The 19,912-nt window shown below is 43.2% G+C and overlaps 1 protein-coding gene across 2 annotated transcripts in view; it reads left to right on the forward strand.

Moving 5' to 3' along the window:
• Nucleotides 1–729: 729 nt before the first annotated feature.
• The window catches only part of XKR4 (XK related 4), a 318,929-nt gene continuing 299,746 nt past the window's right edge, over nt 730–19,912 (forward strand). For both annotated transcript variants that reach the window (XR_011491452.1, XM_070477115.1), the window contains exon 1: nt 730–1,991. Coding sequence is in view for 1 of the 2 variants with exons in the window: in XM_070477115.1 (XP_070333216.1) it covers nt 1,198–1,991 (794 nt within the window). In the remaining variant the exon portion in view is untranslated. The remainder of the gene's footprint in view (nt 1,992–19,912) is intronic.

Genomic DNA, 19,912 nt, shown 5'->3' on the forward strand with positions numbered 1-19,912 from the left:
TGCGGCGCTTCCCACCTGCAGGAGGACTCGGCTAGGGGCCGCCGCCTGGCCCGCCGGTCTGCCTCTCCTCCAGACTTGGTCGCTTCCCGGCCGAGGAGGGAGCGCGGGGGGTATCGGCCGGTCGGCGCAGGCCTGGGCGGCGGAGGGCATCCGAGCCCCCGCCTCCTCTTCCCGAGCCTGGGCGTCTGGCCTCCCCGGAGAAGCAGGAGCCATCGGGCCGCGCGCTCCTTCCCCGAGGGCGCGGGCTCGGGGCTCCCCGCGGACCCGCGGGTCCTCCGCGCCTTCACCGGCTCTCCCGGGCCGGGCACACCCACTGCCGCTGTCGGCTTTCGGGGCCCTGGTGTCCGAATCGAGCCCAGTCTCCCAACCCTCGCTGGCCCCGGCTGCACACCCAGCCCTTCTCCAGATCTCCGTAGCTCAGAACCGAACACAAAGAGCCCCGTTCCCTGCCACACCCGCCGTCCCCACTCTCCGCCGACCTCCGCGCGGGCTGCACGCGGGGACCCCTCCTCTCTCCGCGCCCTCCCGCCCCTCCCCGGGGTCGGTCAAATCCACCCCGCGTTCTCCGCAATCCCGTGAGCCGGGACCCTCGACCGTCTCTCTCCATCAATCCTCTGGGCCCCGGGGACTCGCCGCCCCCACCCCCATACCCATCCCGCCGAGCTTCCCGGCCGCGGCCCCTCCTCCGGGGCCCTCCTCCTCCCTCGCCCCTCCCGAGCAGCCGGGGCGGGAGCGGCGGCAGCTGGAAGAGAAGGATGAGGTCATCCTCTCGCTCGGAGTCAGCTGGTGGAGGCGAGGAAGCGGGAGGAGGGAGCGCGCGCGAGGGGAGGAGAGGAATGTGCAGGTCCGAGGAGCGCCGCGGCGGCCGCTGCTGCTCCTGCTGCTGGCGGCGGCGGCGGCTCGGGCGGCAGCCGCGGGGCCGGGACGGCGAGGGGCGCGGGCGGCGGGCCGGGGCGCGCGCCGGGCGCCGTGAGCAGCTTGGCTCCGCGCAGGCAGCCAGGCGGCGCTCCTGCCGGCTCCGGGCGCGCCGCTAGCCCGGCCCAGCGCCCAGCCCGGCGGGCGAGCCGGCGCAGGGGCAGGAGGAGGGGAGCCGCGCGCCGGGAGGGAAGCCGGGGCGCGGCGAGGAGGTGGCGGGAGGAGGAGACAGCGCGGAAAGGTGCCACATAAAGGAGGGCGCTCCTCCGCGCTGGAGGCATCATGGCCGCTAAGTCAGACGGGAGGCTGAAGATGAAGAAGGGCAGCGACGTGGCGTTCACCCCGCTGCAGAACTCGGACCACTCGGGCTCGGTGCAGGGACTGGCGCCCGGCCTGCCGTCGGGGTCGGGGGCCGAGGACGAGGAGGCGGCCGGGGGCGCCTGCTGCCCGGACGGCTCGCGCTGCTGCTGCTGCTGCTGCTGCGCCGGGAGCGGCGGCTCGGGCGGCGGCTCCGGGGGCTCGGGCGGCCCGGGTGGCGGCTCCGGGCCGGGCTCGGCGGCGCTGTGCCTGCGCCTGGGCCCTGAGCAGCGGCGCTACTCTCTGTGGGACTGCCTCTGGATCCTGGCGGCCGTGGCCGTGTACTTCGCGGACGTGGGCACGGACATCTGGCTCGCCGTGGACTACTACTTGCGCGGCCAGCGCTGGTGGTTCGGGCTCACGCTCTTCTTCGTGGTGCTCGGCTCGCTCTCGGTGCAGGTGTTCAGCTTCCGCTGGTTCGTGCACGATTTCAGCACCGAGGACAGCGCCGCGGCTGCCGCCGGCTGCGCGCAGCCCGGGGCCGAGGGCAAGACCGCGGTGGGCGGCGGGGCCGCGGCCGCGGAAGGCGAGGCTCGCCCCTCCACGCCGCAGAGGCAGGCGTCCAGCGCCGGCAAGGGCCACGTCGCCGCCACCAATAGCGGCAGCAACAGCAGCGGGGCCGCCCGGGCCGGCGGCAAACCCAGGTCTGCGTCCTGTTCCTTCTGCATCTGGCTCCTGCAGTCACTCACCCACATCTTGCAGCTTGGGCAGTTCTGGAGGTACCGTACCAGGGGTGGGGGGACGGGGACTGGCTGCTGCTACCACATGCCCACCGCTTTGCTTTTGACGAGCCCCGTTTAGGGTTGCCTTGGTGGCAACCCTAGTCACACTCTTGCTGGGGGTTTTTGCTTGTTTGTTTTTAAAACTGGGTTTTGCATTTTTAAATTTGCAGTCAGAACCTAGGGTGGAGAGAAGTGAGAAGCAAGGGAAGGGTAACTAAGTGGCTTTGAGCACCCCATCCCTTCCGTCTTCCCTCTGCTTCACTAGCTTCTCTCTTTATACACTACCACCTTCCCTCACCACCTCTCACACATTTTTAGAGATACTGTTTCATATTGTTTCAGCGAGGAGGAGAGGACTCCGACTACATCTTCTAAAAAAACAAAACAAACAAACAAAACCCTCTTTATGTTGGGTTTGAGATGTATGTTGCAATTTGGATGGCTTCTTTTGTTCCCTGAGAAGAATCTGCTGGTTCTAGTTAGATGGGAGTTGTTGCTGTTCAAAAGTAGCCACCTTTTAATGATCACCGCTAGAGAAGTGCTTCAAGTAGAGAGCTTAGTAGGGATGCACTTGTCTCTTTTTGAGACTGTCTGTATCTGTGTTTATAATCATCTCCACATAAGAGCAAGTACACTTTATTGGACTGCTGCTGCTGCTGCTAAGTCGCTTCGGTCGTGTCCGGCTCTGTGCAACCCCTTAGACAGCAGCCCACCAGGCTTCCCCGTCCCTGGGATTGGACTGAGACGTACTCTAATGGTGCACTTCCTGATTATCTTGCAACATTCCTGTATCTGATTTCTTGGAGAACTAAGAACCCTTGGGAAAGGGTGGTACATCTTGTAAACTTTGATCACTTGGCATCTTCACTGACTTGCTTTTCTGCTTGTCATCTGATATGCCAACTCTTTACATGGATACCCTTTCCGCTTAGAAACTGGAGTACAAATTGGAATATGGTTCCTTTGGGCAGAGGGAATCATCATTGGAGATGTCACTGCCTGGATTTAGGAATATAATGAAGCAATCTGCTCAGGAACACGTTTCTCTGAAATTTGTATGTTTTTGATGGCTTTTTGAAGTGATATTTTACAGCTACAAAAATTCTTGGTGTTGAAGAGTTTAAATGCTAACATCCTAGAGTTTTGCTTTTGGGGTCCCCCCCTTTTCTAAAATTAAACAGCTTAGTAAGTATAAGTAAAATGAGGAAACTTCCTCACAAGTGCACTGGTATGGGGCTACATTCTGGCTATACTAGTGTCCTTTACGATTTCATTTGTAGCTATTTTTGTGATTAAAAAAAAAAACTACAAGTCATTAACTATGCTAAGTTATCCTGTGTGGAAACAACTCAGAGAATTTGTGGAACAGGGCTGAAGGTATCCCTTTCTTTATGGTGAACTGTATAGTGTTTTCATTGAGAAAAGCGTGTGTGATAATTTTTCAACCTTTTCCAGGACCATTGTTTTGTAAAGCAGGGTAAGCATTGCATAGGTAGTGACCCATCAAATTGAGAAACTTTTTTTTTCCCAAGCAGATATTACCTGGAAAAGTGCTATATGATTTGCAGTCAGACAAATTGATATTGGAAACCTCCATACTTTGAATTTAAAGGACTTTTTAAAAAGTCACTTACATGTGATAACTGTTATTTCCCATGGTTGACTACTGCAAAGACAGCTTGGTGCCTTCAAGTCTGATGAAGAATTCAAATGCTTGATTTAATTACTGAAATTGTTTAGTGGCTGGGATTCATATGATTAGCAGTTTTAATCTGATAATGTGGTAAATGAAGCTTAACATTCCATTTGTTAACTTCTAAAAACTTCATGCAGGATTTGAAAATCACTCTCTTTTAGCTTTAAAATTTCTAGATTTATGTAAAGAAGGCAAACACTTCTCAGTTCCATTAACTGAAGAACTATCTATGTTTCTTACCAATTGATACTTGATGAAAAATTGAGTATCAAATTCTAATTATTTTTACTGGACCTTCTAGACCAAACATTTTCCCAATTGAAAAATGATGTTGAATATCTCAGAACATAAAATGCAGAAATATTTAGGAAAAGAAAAAGGCCTCCCAGACACATCTCAGTGGGACTATTGCTACTGGGTCAACTGGTCATACAGCAAAGCTATGGGTAGTGGGGCAGAATGGGTAAGGTGCAATTCAGAAGGAAAATCACTGGCTGTAAGACAAATGCATTAACCACCCCAACCCTTGGAGAAACTGTGGGCACATAGGGTTCATTTTTGCTAAGCATTTCTACAATGTTTTGTATAAAGTCTCAGAAGTTTATTCTGCTAACACATGGTCATTTGGGAGGAAGTAATACTGGAAATGTTTTTACATGTTTGTCTACTTATTCAGAATAATCATATAATAATTCATATGTGAGTTGTCTAATCTTAACTGTTCCTGGATTCTGGTTAAGTTATTTGGAGGATGGTGGGGTAACTTGGTGGAAGCATGATACCAGACTCAACCTCATTTTCTCCTGATAATGTTAAAAACAAAGCAAAAGAAAACAAAAACAAAAAACACAAACTTTAGCTTAATGTAGGAAATTAAAATGGGGTCAGAGAGTTCATGGAATTTAACACTAAGATGCATTCTGAATTGTTTCAACTTCTCTGGGTGTAGAATATTTGCATAGAACTTGAGGGTATGGGTGCATCTTTGATAATAAACTGCTGAAGTGCAGTTCATCTCAGGTTGTTATATTAGACAATTATCTTTAATTGCCATGGTTCCTTAAATTAGGAGCATCTCTATGTTCTTTCTGGCTTTTCTTTTCAGTGCATTTTACACAAAAGTTGCAGAAACACCAAGGTGTGAATGGTTCAAAGCTAAGAGGTCATTACTCCTATTTTAAACATGCTACTTTCTAAGATCAATAAAATAGATTTTAACTAGGTTGGTAACTGTCCATTGTATTTGCATGGAATTCAAGTTATTTTAGGTAAGGGCCAGATTCTGAAAGCTCTCTGTAGACAAAATCCTTTGAAAAACCATCAAAGTGTTTGCTTGTTCAGAAATAGCTATTTGAAACATTTTGGACAAGATTTGCATGTACTCATACATTTATTACAAATGCAACTGCTGAAAGCAATGATACATATTCATTTTAATTAAAGTTTGCTAATGGGAAATTAATGGCAGCTTTTAAAGTCGCAGGAGTTGATACTGGGAAAGAACCATTGAAATAATGAAGTGAATTTTTGCTACCATGTGAAGAGAGCAATTGTGACTTTAAAGGACTGGGCCTGTATGAATGAATGAGGAAGTACTTTTCTTCTGTGTTCATGTCATATGATCCCAGAAGTTACTAAGCGTGCAGCTCAACCTGTGGGAATTAGAAATGCCCAATCGGACAGCTTTTAGTTCTCATGAGACCTGTGATCAGTTATATCGAGAAGTCTTCCTCCTTTAGAATTTATGACTTATTCTTAAAATTTGACCTGAATTTCTCTTACACATGTACATGTGTAGTTATGTATTTTGTTTCTTCTAGCAAATAGGCATGTTTCAAATGATAACTCAGTGGATGGTAGAATGGGGAATATTTTTACCATTTTGGGTTTTGTTTCTGAATATCTTATCATGAGAGTCACCTGATGGAAGAACAGCTTTCTTGGGTTTCTCATGCTTGATCCCCCATCAGGTGTTAGCATGTGTTCCATGTTCCAGTGCATAGGAAAATGGCGGGTTAAACAGAGTTAAGCAGATCTCTTCACTGTAGGACTTCTCTGAGCCTTTATTTACTAAGCTGTTGTGAAATTGTCAATAACTTTTTAAAGGTACATCTATTAAATCCTTGTAATCGTGTGGTGTACAGAGCTCTTTGCGAAACATTGTTCTGGCCAAACAAGAATTGTATTAACAAGAGTTTTTACATGGTACTTTTTTCTTTTAAAATCTACAAAAATGTTTGTATTCATCTTGTCTAATCATTAGTACCTCTATATATATTGGAGAAAACTGGCTCAGAGAGATTAACTAACTGGCACAAGATGACCCAGCTATTATTACATGATGTATCTTGGAGTCAAAACCAGCCCTGTCTTACCCTAAAGTCTGTTAACTTACTGGTTCAGTTAGCTACCTCCAAATGCCAATTTAGATAATGAGGACAACAGTGTATAAAAATGACAGTTACCTTCACTAAAGTTGGCAAGGGCTTCCCAAGTAGCTTAGTGGTAAAGAATCTGCTTGCCAATGCAGGAGACGCAGGTTGTTCCATCCCTGGGTCAGAAAGATCCCCTGAAGAAGGAAATGGCCACATACTCCGGTATTCTTGCCTGGAGAATCCCAGGGACAGAGGAGCCTGGTGGGCTACAGTCCATGGGGTTGCAAAGAGTTGAACCCAACTTGGTGACTGATCATGCGTGCGCACACACACACACACACACACAAAATGTTGGCAGAGTTCAAGAGAGAGCTAAGTTTAGCCAAGTTGGGGTGTTCCCCTAATAACACACAGTGGTTCAATGGCAGAGTAGAGGCTGGAGCGCTGAGCGTCTGCGCAGTGTTTCTCTTCCCACACCACTTGGACATGCTGAGGATGTTGCATTAAAACCCAACTGAGAAACATGATTTTGTAGTGGCATTCATGATTAAAAGGCATAATGTCTGTGAACAAGCACAAAGTGCTCTGTCAATGATGAAAAGTTCTAGAGATAAGAAATGGGTAAGAAAGTAGCATATTGGGTACAGTTTCCACTATTGAAAAAGTACTTTATTGATCCTGAGTTAGTTCTGAATTCTGATGTAGGTCATGCAAGATTGGTGCCCTTTCCTGAGTTAATGGAATGGTCATTTCCCTTATGTCTGTGTTCTGTCTACTGTGTATTAATTTATCTCTTAATCTGTGTTGAGTACTTGCTATGTGCAAGACACTATGCTAGTTACTTATCTCCCCAAAATGAATAAAATACACATCTTCTTTCAAGAAATCTACTGTCTGACTGAGGAAGATGGAATAGTAAACAGACAATTTCAGTACAGGAAAATAAGCACTGTGATAGAAACAGGAAGCTCAATCCACCTTAGTGGTTCAAGACTCTGGTGCAGATGCTTGAGTAGAGGTTTTGGCAGGAAGATCTACTATCTGAATAAAGTGGGGTGTTGGCTGTGGAGTCTTGGATATAATTCTGTATAAGGGCAGAGAGGCAAGAAATGACACGGCAGGTTAAGTGTGCTTTGAATAGAAAATAATTGTGAGATAGTAGCTGGAGGTGAAGATGGGCTAGACAATGAAATAAATTTAGTTTTTATTCTGAAGGCATTGAGAAACCATTGAAGGATTATAAGGGTGAGGAGTGAGGACTGTTGAAAAGTGTTCAAACCTTGTTTTATTCAAGGAGGGGCAAACAGTTGAAATGTTCAGAGGATATGTCATCAATTCCTCTGTAACTGGATCATATCCCTTTCATTCATAAAAGTTCATTGATTTTAAAGGATTTGGTGTGGACGTAATTGGAGCAAGAGTTGTAATTTTCATGCAAGAGTTGTTTTTTCAGAAAAACAGCTTGGCTGAAATTAACTGTATTTATACCAAAGTAAGTTCTTGGCAAAAGTTTGTTGTGTGTTACTTTTTGAAGAGATTTTTCCTTAAGATACGGTGGGCTTCACCTTATTGAAATCCACAGAACATGGTTCATTATATTTGGAGAACACTTCAATTTTCAGGGAGTTGCCATGTTTTCTTTCTTATGTAATCTTCAGATTCATCTTTGAGGTAATACTTTGATTTTGCTTTCATTTTGCAATTTCAATATAGAAATTGAGACAGAATTTTGAATGTTTCCCTCTTTAGGTCATGTGGCTCTGCATAGATCCTAGGCTAGAGTTCAATATTGAAGTGGGAGAGATACTAAAAAATAAAAGACTACACAGATATAAATATCTTTGTAGTAAATGCAAAAGTTGTAATTTTTCCATTCACTTGAGCTATACACTTATAAGGGTAAAAAAAATGTTATACTTATTACACCCCATGAAATTGCAGTCTATTTTCACAGAGCAGTTGAAAGTAATATCTATACAAATGGGTGCTATCATTTTTGAACAGTGTCTACAATTCTTGGGTCAGTAACTTTGAAGGTCTTTCTTCAGTCACTTACAAAAAAATTCCTTAATGTTTGAATACCCAAACACATGACTTCTATTAAATATGTTCTATATTTTTTACAGTTTGAATGGAACAGTGTACCTATGAGTTTAAATAGCACTAGTCACTGAGTAACAGGTAAATAGAATGATTTCCCTTTCTATGGAATCACGGGCTAACCTGATGAGCACATTTCTTTGACTTTTTTAGAATTTGAACACATTCTAAGCTGACAGAAGCAAGATTAGGAATTAGAATTGGGTTTATTACTCTAATGCACTATCAAATATAAGGTGCATTGTGGTACTAGTCATGAGAAAGTGCTTATAGGTATAATCTTGTAAAACAGTTGAAATATGTTGATAAATTTCAAGGGAAAAAACATTCAATAATTCTCAACAGGAAACGTTCTCTTGAATGGCATGTATAATTCTGACCACCATACCATGTGACTCCCTTCCAGTTAGCATGGCCAGTCAGGAAGGAGAATCATACAGTTACTCTAGTCACTGTGGGACTTAACTTGTATAGGAACACACGTCCAGCAAATACTTGCTCATCTGTGAATGAAGCGGAAAGGTTGTTATTTCTTCTTTGTAAGAGTGTAGCTGTACTTCCTGCCTTCTTGCTTCTGGGTTTCTAATGCCACAGTGAATCAGAAAAGGTGCAATGTAACAAATTGCCCAGCTCTTTTGTAGATTACCAGTGCTAGGGAAGTGGGGTTGAATTTGACAAAATGCTGGCTATCCTCTGATAAAGATGCAGCTAGAAGCCCATCTTCACTGTCCTGTTCTTGCTGATAGAAAAGTCAGACTGGGGATGCTTTGGGATGGATATTTTTCACTTAATTCTTACCTACACTTGACCTTCTGAGGATATGCTTTATACAGAATGATGTTTGGTGTTTTTGGTGCCCCTGTTTGTCTATTCCAAGAAAGACTATAGCTTCTACTACTATAGCCTCCACCACCATCATCACCATAATTCTTAAAACCATGAAATGTTGCTTCCATGTCCCGTGTATGTGCAGAACTCACATGATTACTGAGCGCAATGGGGAGAATAGTTGGGTTAAAATGGAAATGAATCAGTCTGGGAATCCCCTAGAGGCAAGAGGTGGTCTGAAGACACCATTAGATCTTTTCTAACCCTAAGATGCTATCTAGGTTGGTCATAACTTTCCTTCCGAGGTGTAAGCGTCTTTTAATTTCATGGCTGCAATCACCATCTGCAGTGATTTTGGAGCCCCCAAATATAAAGTCTGACAATGTTTCCACTGTTTCCCCATCTATTTCCCATGAAGTGATGGAACCAGATGCCATGATTTTAGTTCCCTGTCCATCACCAACTCTCGGAGTTTACTCAAACTCATGTCCATCAAGTTGGTGATGCCATCCAGCCATCTCATCCTCTGTTGTCCCCTTCTCCTCCTGCGCCCAATCCCTCCCAGCATCAGGGTCTTTTCCAATGAGTCAACTCTTCACATGAGGTGGCCAAAGTACTGGAGTTTCAGCTTCAGCATCAGTCCTTCTAATGAACACCCAGGACTGATCTCCTTTAGGGTGCACTGGTTGGATCTCCTTGCAGTCCAAGGGACTCTCAAGAGTCTTCTCCAACACCACAGTTCAAAAGCATCAATTTTTCAGCACTCAGCTTTCTTCACAGTCCAACTCTCACATCCATACATGACCCCTGGAAAAACCATAGCCTTGACTAGATGGACCTTTGCTGGCAAAGTAATGTCTCTGCTTTTTAATATGCTACCTGCAACTCATGGGGTCGCAAAGAGCTGGACACGACTGAGCGACTGAACTGAACTGAACTGAACCCTAAGATGAAGATGAAGGGAGAGAGCATAGTTAGAATATCAGTGATGGATCTTATTTAGAAGGGCAAGCTGCCTTTGGGGAATTGGACTAAACAGGCAGTCGGAAGAGATGATGGGGCCACTCAGTAGCTCAGACCCCAGGTGGTCACCTACTGTCCTGGGTTACATGTGACAGCACCTGCCGATGGCCCCACTAGTTTACATCTTCATTTGGTTTCCTCCTTCTGGGTCTTAGTTTTCTACCTGTATGATATGATTGGTCAAAAATAATATGGGGGGCAGGGAGGTGGGAGGGAGGCTCCTGAGGGAAGGAATATACATACACATATTGCTGATTCATTTTGCTGTACAACAGAAATTAACACAGCATTGTAAAACAATTATATTACAATAAAAATAATATCTAGGGTTCTTTTCAGTTTAAAACCCTGTCACTTTAAGTAACTTAAATCTGCATTAATTTTTTTAAACCCTATCCTTGAAAAGGACAAAAAGAGGACAAAACAAATGACAAAAGGAAGGAGGACAAAGATGAAGCAAATGTAGAAAAAAGTATGGGAAGCCTATTGAGAATCTGTATTTTTGCCGTCCCCCTTGACTCCCCACTCCTGCAGCACAAGAAAGTACAATATGGCTCACATTTTCATCAGAGTTCCATTAAACATACACTGAGCCTCAAAAATAGTGTTTGGAAGTCTCCAGGTTCATATGTGGGAGTCTACTTTTTGTAGATATTAAACAAAAATCTTTAAAAATTAGCCTTTATATTCTTTTGAAATATAGGTCCTGTTCTTATCATGGGCTTCCCAGATGATGCTAGTGGTAAAGAATCCACCTGCCAATGTAGGAGACGCAAGAGAAGCAGGTTTGATCCCAGGGTCGGGAAGATCCCCTGGAGGAGGAAATGACAACCCATTCCAGTGTTCTCGCCAGAAAAATCCCATGGACAGAGGAGCCTAGTGTGCTGCAGTCCATGGGGTTGCAAAGAGTCAGACATGACTGAATATACACCCTCTTATTATAAATTCTTTTTTGCTTATCCAGTCTCAGAGTATATGCACCAGAACATGTGTTCTCAAGTCATCACTATGGTGTTGTATAAGTGGGTCAAAGGGGATCTGCAAGGGACTTACCACAGTTGACAATATTCACATCCTAAACCCAGGAATCGGTATTACTTAGCACATAAGAGAATCTTAAGCTTAATTGTATAATGCAACTTATTTTGTATCATTTCCAACTTTTCTAATGAAATTAAACCATTTTCATTAAAGCCCATTATCTAAGTATTTGAAGCTAATGTTCAAAGTGTTCCATATCACCGATTCTAAGAGATGTGCCATATAGACTTGGGAAGCCAGAATTCCTTTTTTGTTTCATGTGGTGAGGTCCACACAGCTGGAGGGCTACGATTAGCAAATAGGAACAGTGCTTCACAGGCTTAAAAAGAACTATCCATTATATCAACGAGAAGGCTGTTGTCAGAACTAGATTTGCTTTTAAATTAAAAGCTTGTCCCGGGTTACACTGTCACTGATTTAATATGCTGGAAATTGAATTAAACTTTATACAAAGAGACTATATCCAGGCCCACAGCTGATGAAAAACAGGCCTGTATTACATTCTGCTCAAAGCAGAGATCCACCCTTTAACCCTTCTCAGCTGGGGATCACCTGGATCTTTAGGATGCTACAGATCTGTCATGACACTGTGCAATTTTCAACCTCACGACAACATTTCAGATTTTTACATTAAAAAATTTTTTTCTTAAGTATCTATTTAAAAATTGTCTGAAGTATGTCAAACTGTTTTCTCCTTTTTATGATTCATAAGTAGACTGAATCAGTTCTGCTTCTTTTTCTTAATATATGTACATGCCCTGTTTTCGTGTCAGGGGAATCTTTCTACACAAACAGAGCAGTGGGCAGTGTGTGGGTAGGTGAGGATTAGTCAATCAAAATCAGGCATATATAGAAAAAGTAGGATCTACAGTGAATATGAGTCTAAAAAGCCTTGAGATGACTTTGATTTGACTTCCCATCAAGTATATTATTTAAGAAGGATAAAGTCACCTTTCTGAACCCCTAGCCTCAGAGATTTCATCCGTGTAAATAGCAGTCTGATTTTTCTTTCTGCTGCCTAGATAATGATTATGAATAAAGATATCAGTTTTGAACTGAATTCTCTACTTTCCTGGTCTTTTTTCAGTAGCAGAGAGTCAATACTCAACACAAGGCAACCATTGTGGCAGTAACAGTAACAAAACAGTCCCTCATCACTTCCATCACTAGTTCATGGTATAATCACTGCATCAATGTAACAGTAACAAGGAAGAAATGATCCTTTATGAAAGCAAGGGAAAAGATTTGGAAAGGCTTCTTTCCTCTTGATAGAGTCTTCAGCTCATTACTTTACTGTTTTACTAAACTAAAATTAATAACAATCATTTTTTAAAATGTAGGTCAATTCTCAAAGACTCTCCAAAGTGAGTTTTAGTACTTGGGTCTGTTATTATCACATAAATTAGGAAGGATATCCCTCGGTGTTTCAGATTTCCAGGGGATATTCTACTATTAAGAATGACAGTCACAGATATCCTATGGGATTTTTCTGATTTGATTGGTGGTGATTGGGCTTGAAAATTTTGAGTTCTAAGTGATATAATACCATCCTAATGAAAGCCTAAATGTTAGTTGTGTTCCTGTGTCTGAAAAGTAAGTCATTACAATTACTAAAGGATATACTAATATCTGGGCTTCCCAGGTGGCACAGTGGTAAAGAATCTGCCTGCCAATGCAGGAGGTACAAGAAACACAGATTCGATCCCTGGATTGGGAAGATCTCTGGAGAAGGAAATGGTAAACCACTCTTAGTTCTTGCCTGAAAAATCCCATGGACAGAGGCACCTGGCAGGCTATAGTCCCTGGGGTCGCAAAGAGTCAGACAGTGCTGAGCTGCTGCGCGCACACAGGCTAATACCTATCTATATCATTTATATGTTGAATCTAAAATATGACATGAATAAACTTATTTACAAAACAGAAACAGACTCACAGACATAGAAAACAAACAGAGTTACCAAAGAGGAAAGCAGAGAGGCATAAATTAGGGATTTGGCATTAGATGATGCACACTACTATATATAAAAAAGATAAACAACAAGATCCTCCTATATAGCACAGGGAACTATATTAAATGTCCTGTAATAAACCATAAATGTATTTATATGTATAACTGAATTATTTTGCTGTATACCAGAACTAACACAGCATTGTAAATCAACTATTTCAATAAGAACTGAACAAATAAGATAGAAATAAAATGAATAAGGGGGAGGAAACTTGAAGTTTTTATTAAGGAAGTACATTCAAATTCTCTGGAAACTGTTATTCATCCCTTTTTCTGATCTCCTAATAGAAGTAGGGGGATGTTTTGAGTAAAATATGCATTGATGAATTGCAAGAAGGAAAATATAGCTATAAGAGAAATGAATGAAGATGGAGAATTTCATTCCATAATCAAAGGATGAATTTTTAATCCTTGGATTGTAGGAGTGGAAAAATTTCACTGACCCAATATACAATATCATAGAAAAGGTTCACCAGTCAGGCCAAGCTTCCTTTAAATGAGTTTGTTCTAGGAGCCGAGAAGGCAAAAGCTCCAGCTGTGATATCCTTAGGTTTATGGGATCAACTTGAGACTGAGCACCAACAGGGTCTGCAGCCCGAGCGACTTTGACCTGAGCCCTGTATTATCACACAACCCAGAAGTCAGCCAGAAGTGAGCTCACAGAGGGCCGAAGCCTGGGCAGGTCTTCACAATAGGGGACACATCAGGAACCTGGGAATCTAAGGACCAGAACATACTTGATAATAATAAAGGGAGGTGAGACTCCAAGGTTAATGTCATCACCCAAGCTAACCATGACAGCTGTGCCTTCAAAGTATGAAACTGAAGGACATCCCATCAGTGGGTATCAGGGATGGTGGATTGGGAGGTCAGGTTCTGGGCATCTCTCCTCAGCTTTTAATCTGATGGAGCCTCTTCATCCGCACAGGAAAGAGGAACCAAGGGAGGGATAAAGGAGATGAATTGGGAACCCAGCCAGGCAAGACCAGGTCCTAGCCAGAAGTTAGCAGGGTATATTATATTCAGAAAATGATGTGGAAAGGCTTCTGAGGACCAAGCTCACTGAGACCCATGAGTCCCACAGGCAGGCTATACCATGGGAAGAAATGTGATGATGGTCAGCTGAATTCCTGCCTTACTATTTGTCTTCCTAAGTGGGAAGCATCAACAACATGGGAAAATATGTCAGTGCCTGTGTTGTGGGATAAGCAATGAGAATGGCACCTTATAAAATGTACATTTGTGTAGATATGTGATCAGTTTCCTTATTTCCCTTTAAACAAAATAGCAAAAGATGACCTTCCCAGAAAGTCTTTTTTACCAAGTAATGGTTTTCTGATTTCCTTTTCGAACAACATCTGGTGTTGCTAGGCTATCATTTCTGTTGCCAGGGTTCCCTCCCCATCTCTACGCCAGGATGTGATTGTTTCGTTCAGTGTTCTTAAGTGTTTCCGTGGAGAGTTACTAAGTTAATTTCTCTCAGTCTGCTTTATCAGTAGGCATAGTCACGCTGCCAGGCTCTAGACCTGCATGTCTTTCCAATACAGTAGCCGTTACCTACTATTGCTTACACATGACCGTTGAAATGTAGTTGTTCCCAATAGAGGTATGCTGTCAGTGTCAAATACCCAGGGAGTTTTGAGCACTTAGTGTGAAAAAAATGGATGATAACTATCTCATTAATAACTTTCATATGGATTACATGTTGAACTGATAACATTTTGGATATGTTGGGTTAAATAAAATATATTGCTAAAATTAACTTCACCTATGGCTTTTTAAAATTTTTTTAAATGTGACTACAAGAAAATTAAAATTACAGACATGACCTGCATTGTATTTCTATTGGCTAGAGCTGCTGCAGATGTGCCAGAGCTCATTCTTGCCGAGTGAGAAGAGAATAAATCCAGTATATGAAGATAAGAATTTGCTAGAAGTTACCAGGGAAATTATTAGAATTTATAGAAATTACCACCTGACGCAAAGACCTGAGTCATTGGAAAAGACCCTGATGCTGGGAAAGATTAAGGGCAGGAGGAGAAGGGGGCAACAGAGGATGAGGTGGTTGGATGGCATCACCAACTCGATGGACATGAGTTTGAGCAAACTCTGGGAGATAGTGGAGGACAGAGGAGCCTGGCAGGCTGCAATCCATGGGATCACAAAGAGTGGGACATGACTTAGCAACTGAACAACAACAACCCCAGAAAGGACAGTGACTATTTCACCGTTGAGGCAGGTTGACTTAATGGGTTTTGCAAATAAGATTGCCTGCTGGTAAAAACCGGCTCTTTAGGAGATAAAGCCCCTAATGTGGGTTCACCCCCATGGTTTTCCTTGCTTCCTGCCTTATTTAAAGCCCAGCAACCTGCTGTTCTTTGATATTTTAATAAATAGTATTCGATGATAATAGTAAGGACTAAGTCTCTGTAAGTGCCATGGTAGTTGGATTGCCCAGAAAATTCATTCGGATTTTTCATGATATCATATGGGAAAACCCTAACGAACTTTTTGGCCAACTTAACACCTTGCCAAGCACATCCATGCCTATTTACCACCCAGTCTTCTCACCAGCCTCTCAAGGCAGGAATTATGATTGTTCCCATGTGAACATGAAGCCACTAAAGTTCAGAGAAGCAGGGGATTTGCCTGAGGTCACACAGTTCCCCAGCAGCAAGCGCCTGTGCTCACGTTCTCAACTTCAGCTTCTGAATGCTTGTCCCACTGTGTCTTACAAGATGAATCCAAGAGAATCACTTGGAGAAGCATTTCCTGACCTTTCAGACTGGCAGCTGTGCTGAAAACTGCAGTGAACTCAACTGTACTGTGACATCAGTGGGAATTAGTTCAGGTCAATGGTGGGATTTTCCTCTGAGGTCAGATTTGAGTCTTGACTGAGAACTCCTCAGCTACAAAGCAGTGGGTTGGGATTGCATCAGGTCATTTCCAAAATCCCTCCCAGCTCTATAATTCTATGAAATCTGGTATCTAAATGAAGTATCTCAATGCTTTATACACCTTATTAAATATCCACATGGGGAACAATATGCATGTCTTATTAACATGGGCTGGGTTTCTGATAAACTACTCCTAGAACTGGTATTTCACACCAAACTTCAAACCCAGAGACTGAGGATATGTTTTATCTAAGATGGGTCACTTTCATTTGATACCAACTGGTAAGATGCATGTTGTTTCCATTGGGAAATGAGTGACACTAAAGAATATTAAGCAGGCTCCAGTCCCATGTGAATAGTATGTAATTAACCTGTATTTTTATCCTCATTGTGCATGCAGTCATGCTTTGCATATGCCAGCATTCTATCCCACATATGTTCATAAATTATGAATTCAGCTACAACCGCACAAGGCAAGTCCCGCTGTCAGTCACGTCTCTCTCTCTGAGACCAGCAGGATTTACATCTGTGTGACATAATTTCAAAATCAGCTCCTAAGACCTGTCTCAGAGGACCACTCTGGCATATGCAAGTGCTCAAAAATTCACTCTCAAATGCACACAATTCAAAATTTTCAGAATCAGACACAGCTAGTCTTTGAAAAAGCAATTCCAAATATTCATGTCTAAGTATCAAAAAAATTCTCAAAAGATGCCCCCTGCCCAAGTGGATATGACTAACTTTGGAAGGGCTTGCCAACTGCAATCTGCTTGCTATTATTTGTATTTTTTGGTGACATTCCATGAAAAATACATAATGTAATGTTTCTTTTTAGTTCAATGGCATCTTTGGAAATCATAGTTTTTCCACAGAGACTAATTTTCAAGTATGTTTCTAATATTCATGACATTAAGTGGGTTCTGACTTACTTTTTTTTTTTCTTTAATTCCAAGTAGTATGTTCTAAGAAGCATGTGTATCTATTGTTGTTCGGTTGCTAACTCATGTCCGACTCTTTGCAACCCCATGGACTGTAACCCGCCAGGCTCCTCTCATATCTCCCGTAGTTTGCTAAAACTCATGTCCACTGTGTCAGTGATGCCATCCAACCATATCATCCTCTGCTTCCCCCTTCTTCTCTTTCTCTCAGACTTTCCCAGCCTCAAGGTTTTTTCCACATCTATATATATGCATATAGATGCGTATCTATGCTATATTTATTTTTCCCATGATTTTCCCCCACATATACTCCTAATCAAGAAAATAAAGTCTGTCACTGTTTCCGTTGTTTCCCCATCTATTTGCCATGAAGTGATGGGACCAGATGCCATGATCTTAGTTTTTTGAATGTTGAGTTTTAAGCCAGGTTTTCACTCTCTTTCACTTTCATCAAGAGACTCTTTAGTTCCTCTTTGCTTTCTGCCATAAGGGTGGTGTCATCTGCATATCTGGGGTTAAGGATATTTCTCCAGGCAATCTTGATTCCAGCTTGTGCTTCATCCAGCCCAGAATTTTGCATGAAGTACTCTGCATATAAGTTAAATAAGCAGGGTGACAACATACAGCCTTGACGTACTCTTTTCCCAATTTGGAACCAGTCCTTTTTCCCATGTCCAGTTTTAACTGCTGCTTCTTGGCCTACACACAGATTTCTCAGGAGCCAGGTAAGGTGGTCTGGTATTCCCCTCTTTTTAAGAATTTTCCACAGTTTATTGTGATTCACACAGTCAAAGGCTTTAACGTAGTCAATGAAGCTGAAGTAGATGTTTTTCTAGAATTCTCTTGCTTTTTCTATGATCAAATGGATGTTGGCAATTTGATCTCTTGTTCCTCTGCCTTTTCTAAATCCAGCTTCAACATCTGGAATTTCATGGTTCATGTACTGTTGAAGTATGGCTTGGAGAATTTTGAGCTTTACTTTGCTAGCGTGTGAGATGAGTGCAATTATGTAGTAGTTTGAACATTCTTTGGCATTGCCTTCCTTTGGGATTGGAATAAACTGACCTTTTCCAGTCCTGTGGCCACTGCTGAGTTTTCCAAATTTGCTGGCATATTGAGTGAAGCACTTTCACAGCATCATCTTAGGATTTGAAATGGCTCAGCTGGAATTCCATCACCTCCACTAACTTTGTTCATGTGATGTTTTCTAAGGCCCACTTGACTTCACACTCCAGGATGTCTGGCTCTAGGTGAGTGATTACACCATTGTGGTTATCTGAGTCATTAAGATCTTTTTTGTATAGTTCTTCTGTTTATGCTTGCCACCTCTTCTTAATATCTTCTGCTTCTGTTAGGTCCATACTCTTTCTGTCCTTTATTGTACCCATCTATGCATGAAATGTTCCCTTGGTGTCTCTAATGTTCCTGAAGAGATCTCTAGTCTTTCCCATTCTATTGTTTTCCTCTATTTCCTTGCATTGATCACTTAGGAAACCTTTCTTATCTCTCCTTGCTATTCTTTGGAACCCTGCATTCAGATGGATATATCTTTCCTTTTCTCCTTTGCTTTTCGCTTTATTTTCTTGGGCTCCAAAATCACTGCAGGTGGTGACTGCAGCCGGGAAATTAAAAGACAATTGCTCCTTGGAAGAAAAGCTATGACCAACCTAGACAGCACATTAAAAAGCAGAGACATTACTTTGCCAACAAAGGTCTGTCTAGTCAAAGCTATGGTTTTTGCAGTAGTCATGTATGAATGTGAGTTGGACCATAAGGAAAGCTGGGTGCTGAAGAATTGATGCTTTTGAACTGTGTGTTGAAGAATACTCTTGCGAGTCCCTTGGACTGCAAGGAGATCAAACCAGTCAATCCTAAATGAAATCAGTCCTGAATATTCATTGGAAGGACTGATGCTGAAGCTGAAGCTCTAATACTTTGGCCACCTGATGGGAAGTGCTGACTCATTAGAAAAGACCCTAATGCTGGGAAAGTTTGAAGGCAGGAAAAGGGGACGACAGAGAATGAAATGGTTGGATGTCATCACTGACTTGATGATCATGAGTTTGCACAAATTTTGGGAGATGGTGAAGGCCAGGGAATCCTGGTATGCTGCAGTCCATGGGGTAGCAAAGAGTCGGACACGACTGGGCAATGGAAGTGAACTGATACTCCTAGTCATGCAGTTATGTAGGTGAAGATATGCTGGAAAGAACAGACATGATGTGATTAAACTGAGGTAGTCTGCAGTGAAACTCCTTCATTCAGTTATTCAATAAATATTTCTTAACCATTCACCCTGGGTAGGCTCCGGGCACCCCAAGATGAATGGAACACACTCCCTGATCTCAAGGAGTTCGCTGTCTGGCAAGAGACTGTCTCATAATTTATACCTGTTTACACTTCAGAGAGTCATGCAGCATTGACCATGGCAGGAACAGGATTGTTGGGGAGAACTGTGTGGTGGAGAGATGGGGGACCTGTCCAGAAGATTCCATGAAGGAGTAACATTTGAATGGAACAGTTGACTGAAAAACAATACATGCAACTTTTTCGGTGGGAATTTTTAGGACTTAAGCCCAAGAGGCACTCAAGTAACCTTGAGAAAACTACTTTGAGGAGGCGAGGGGAGGAGCCAGGATATATAGAAGTTTTGTTAACAAAGGACAGGTAATCTGAACATCAAGAGCCAGACAGTTCAAATTAAGGAATTTAATGCTTGTCCACGTAGGGGAAGATGCAAGGGTCTGGGCTCATTGAAATCATTCCTTTGATATGCACCTCAGTTGTTTGGGGCCAGTATCCTGTTTTCACATCCTGAGCTTCCCCCATGGGGAGTGGCTGCGGTCTGATGGCTGCTAGATGGCAAGTGTTCTTCTCCTTCCTGAGTTCCCGCAGGGCTCACTGGCTAACACTGGAGGGCTGCATTTGCTGGTGGCTGTGACCTCCTTGTTTACTGATGTGACAGAAAGTGTTCCATTTCTCAGCACCTGGGAGAGAGTTTCAAGCAGAAAG

Source organism: Odocoileus virginianus, chromosome 15 (assembly GCF_023699985.2).
Source record: "Odocoileus virginianus isolate 20LAN1187 ecotype Illinois chromosome 15, Ovbor_1.2, whole genome shotgun sequence".
NCBI lineage: Eukaryota > Metazoa > Chordata > Mammalia > Artiodactyla > Cervidae > Odocoileus > Odocoileus virginianus.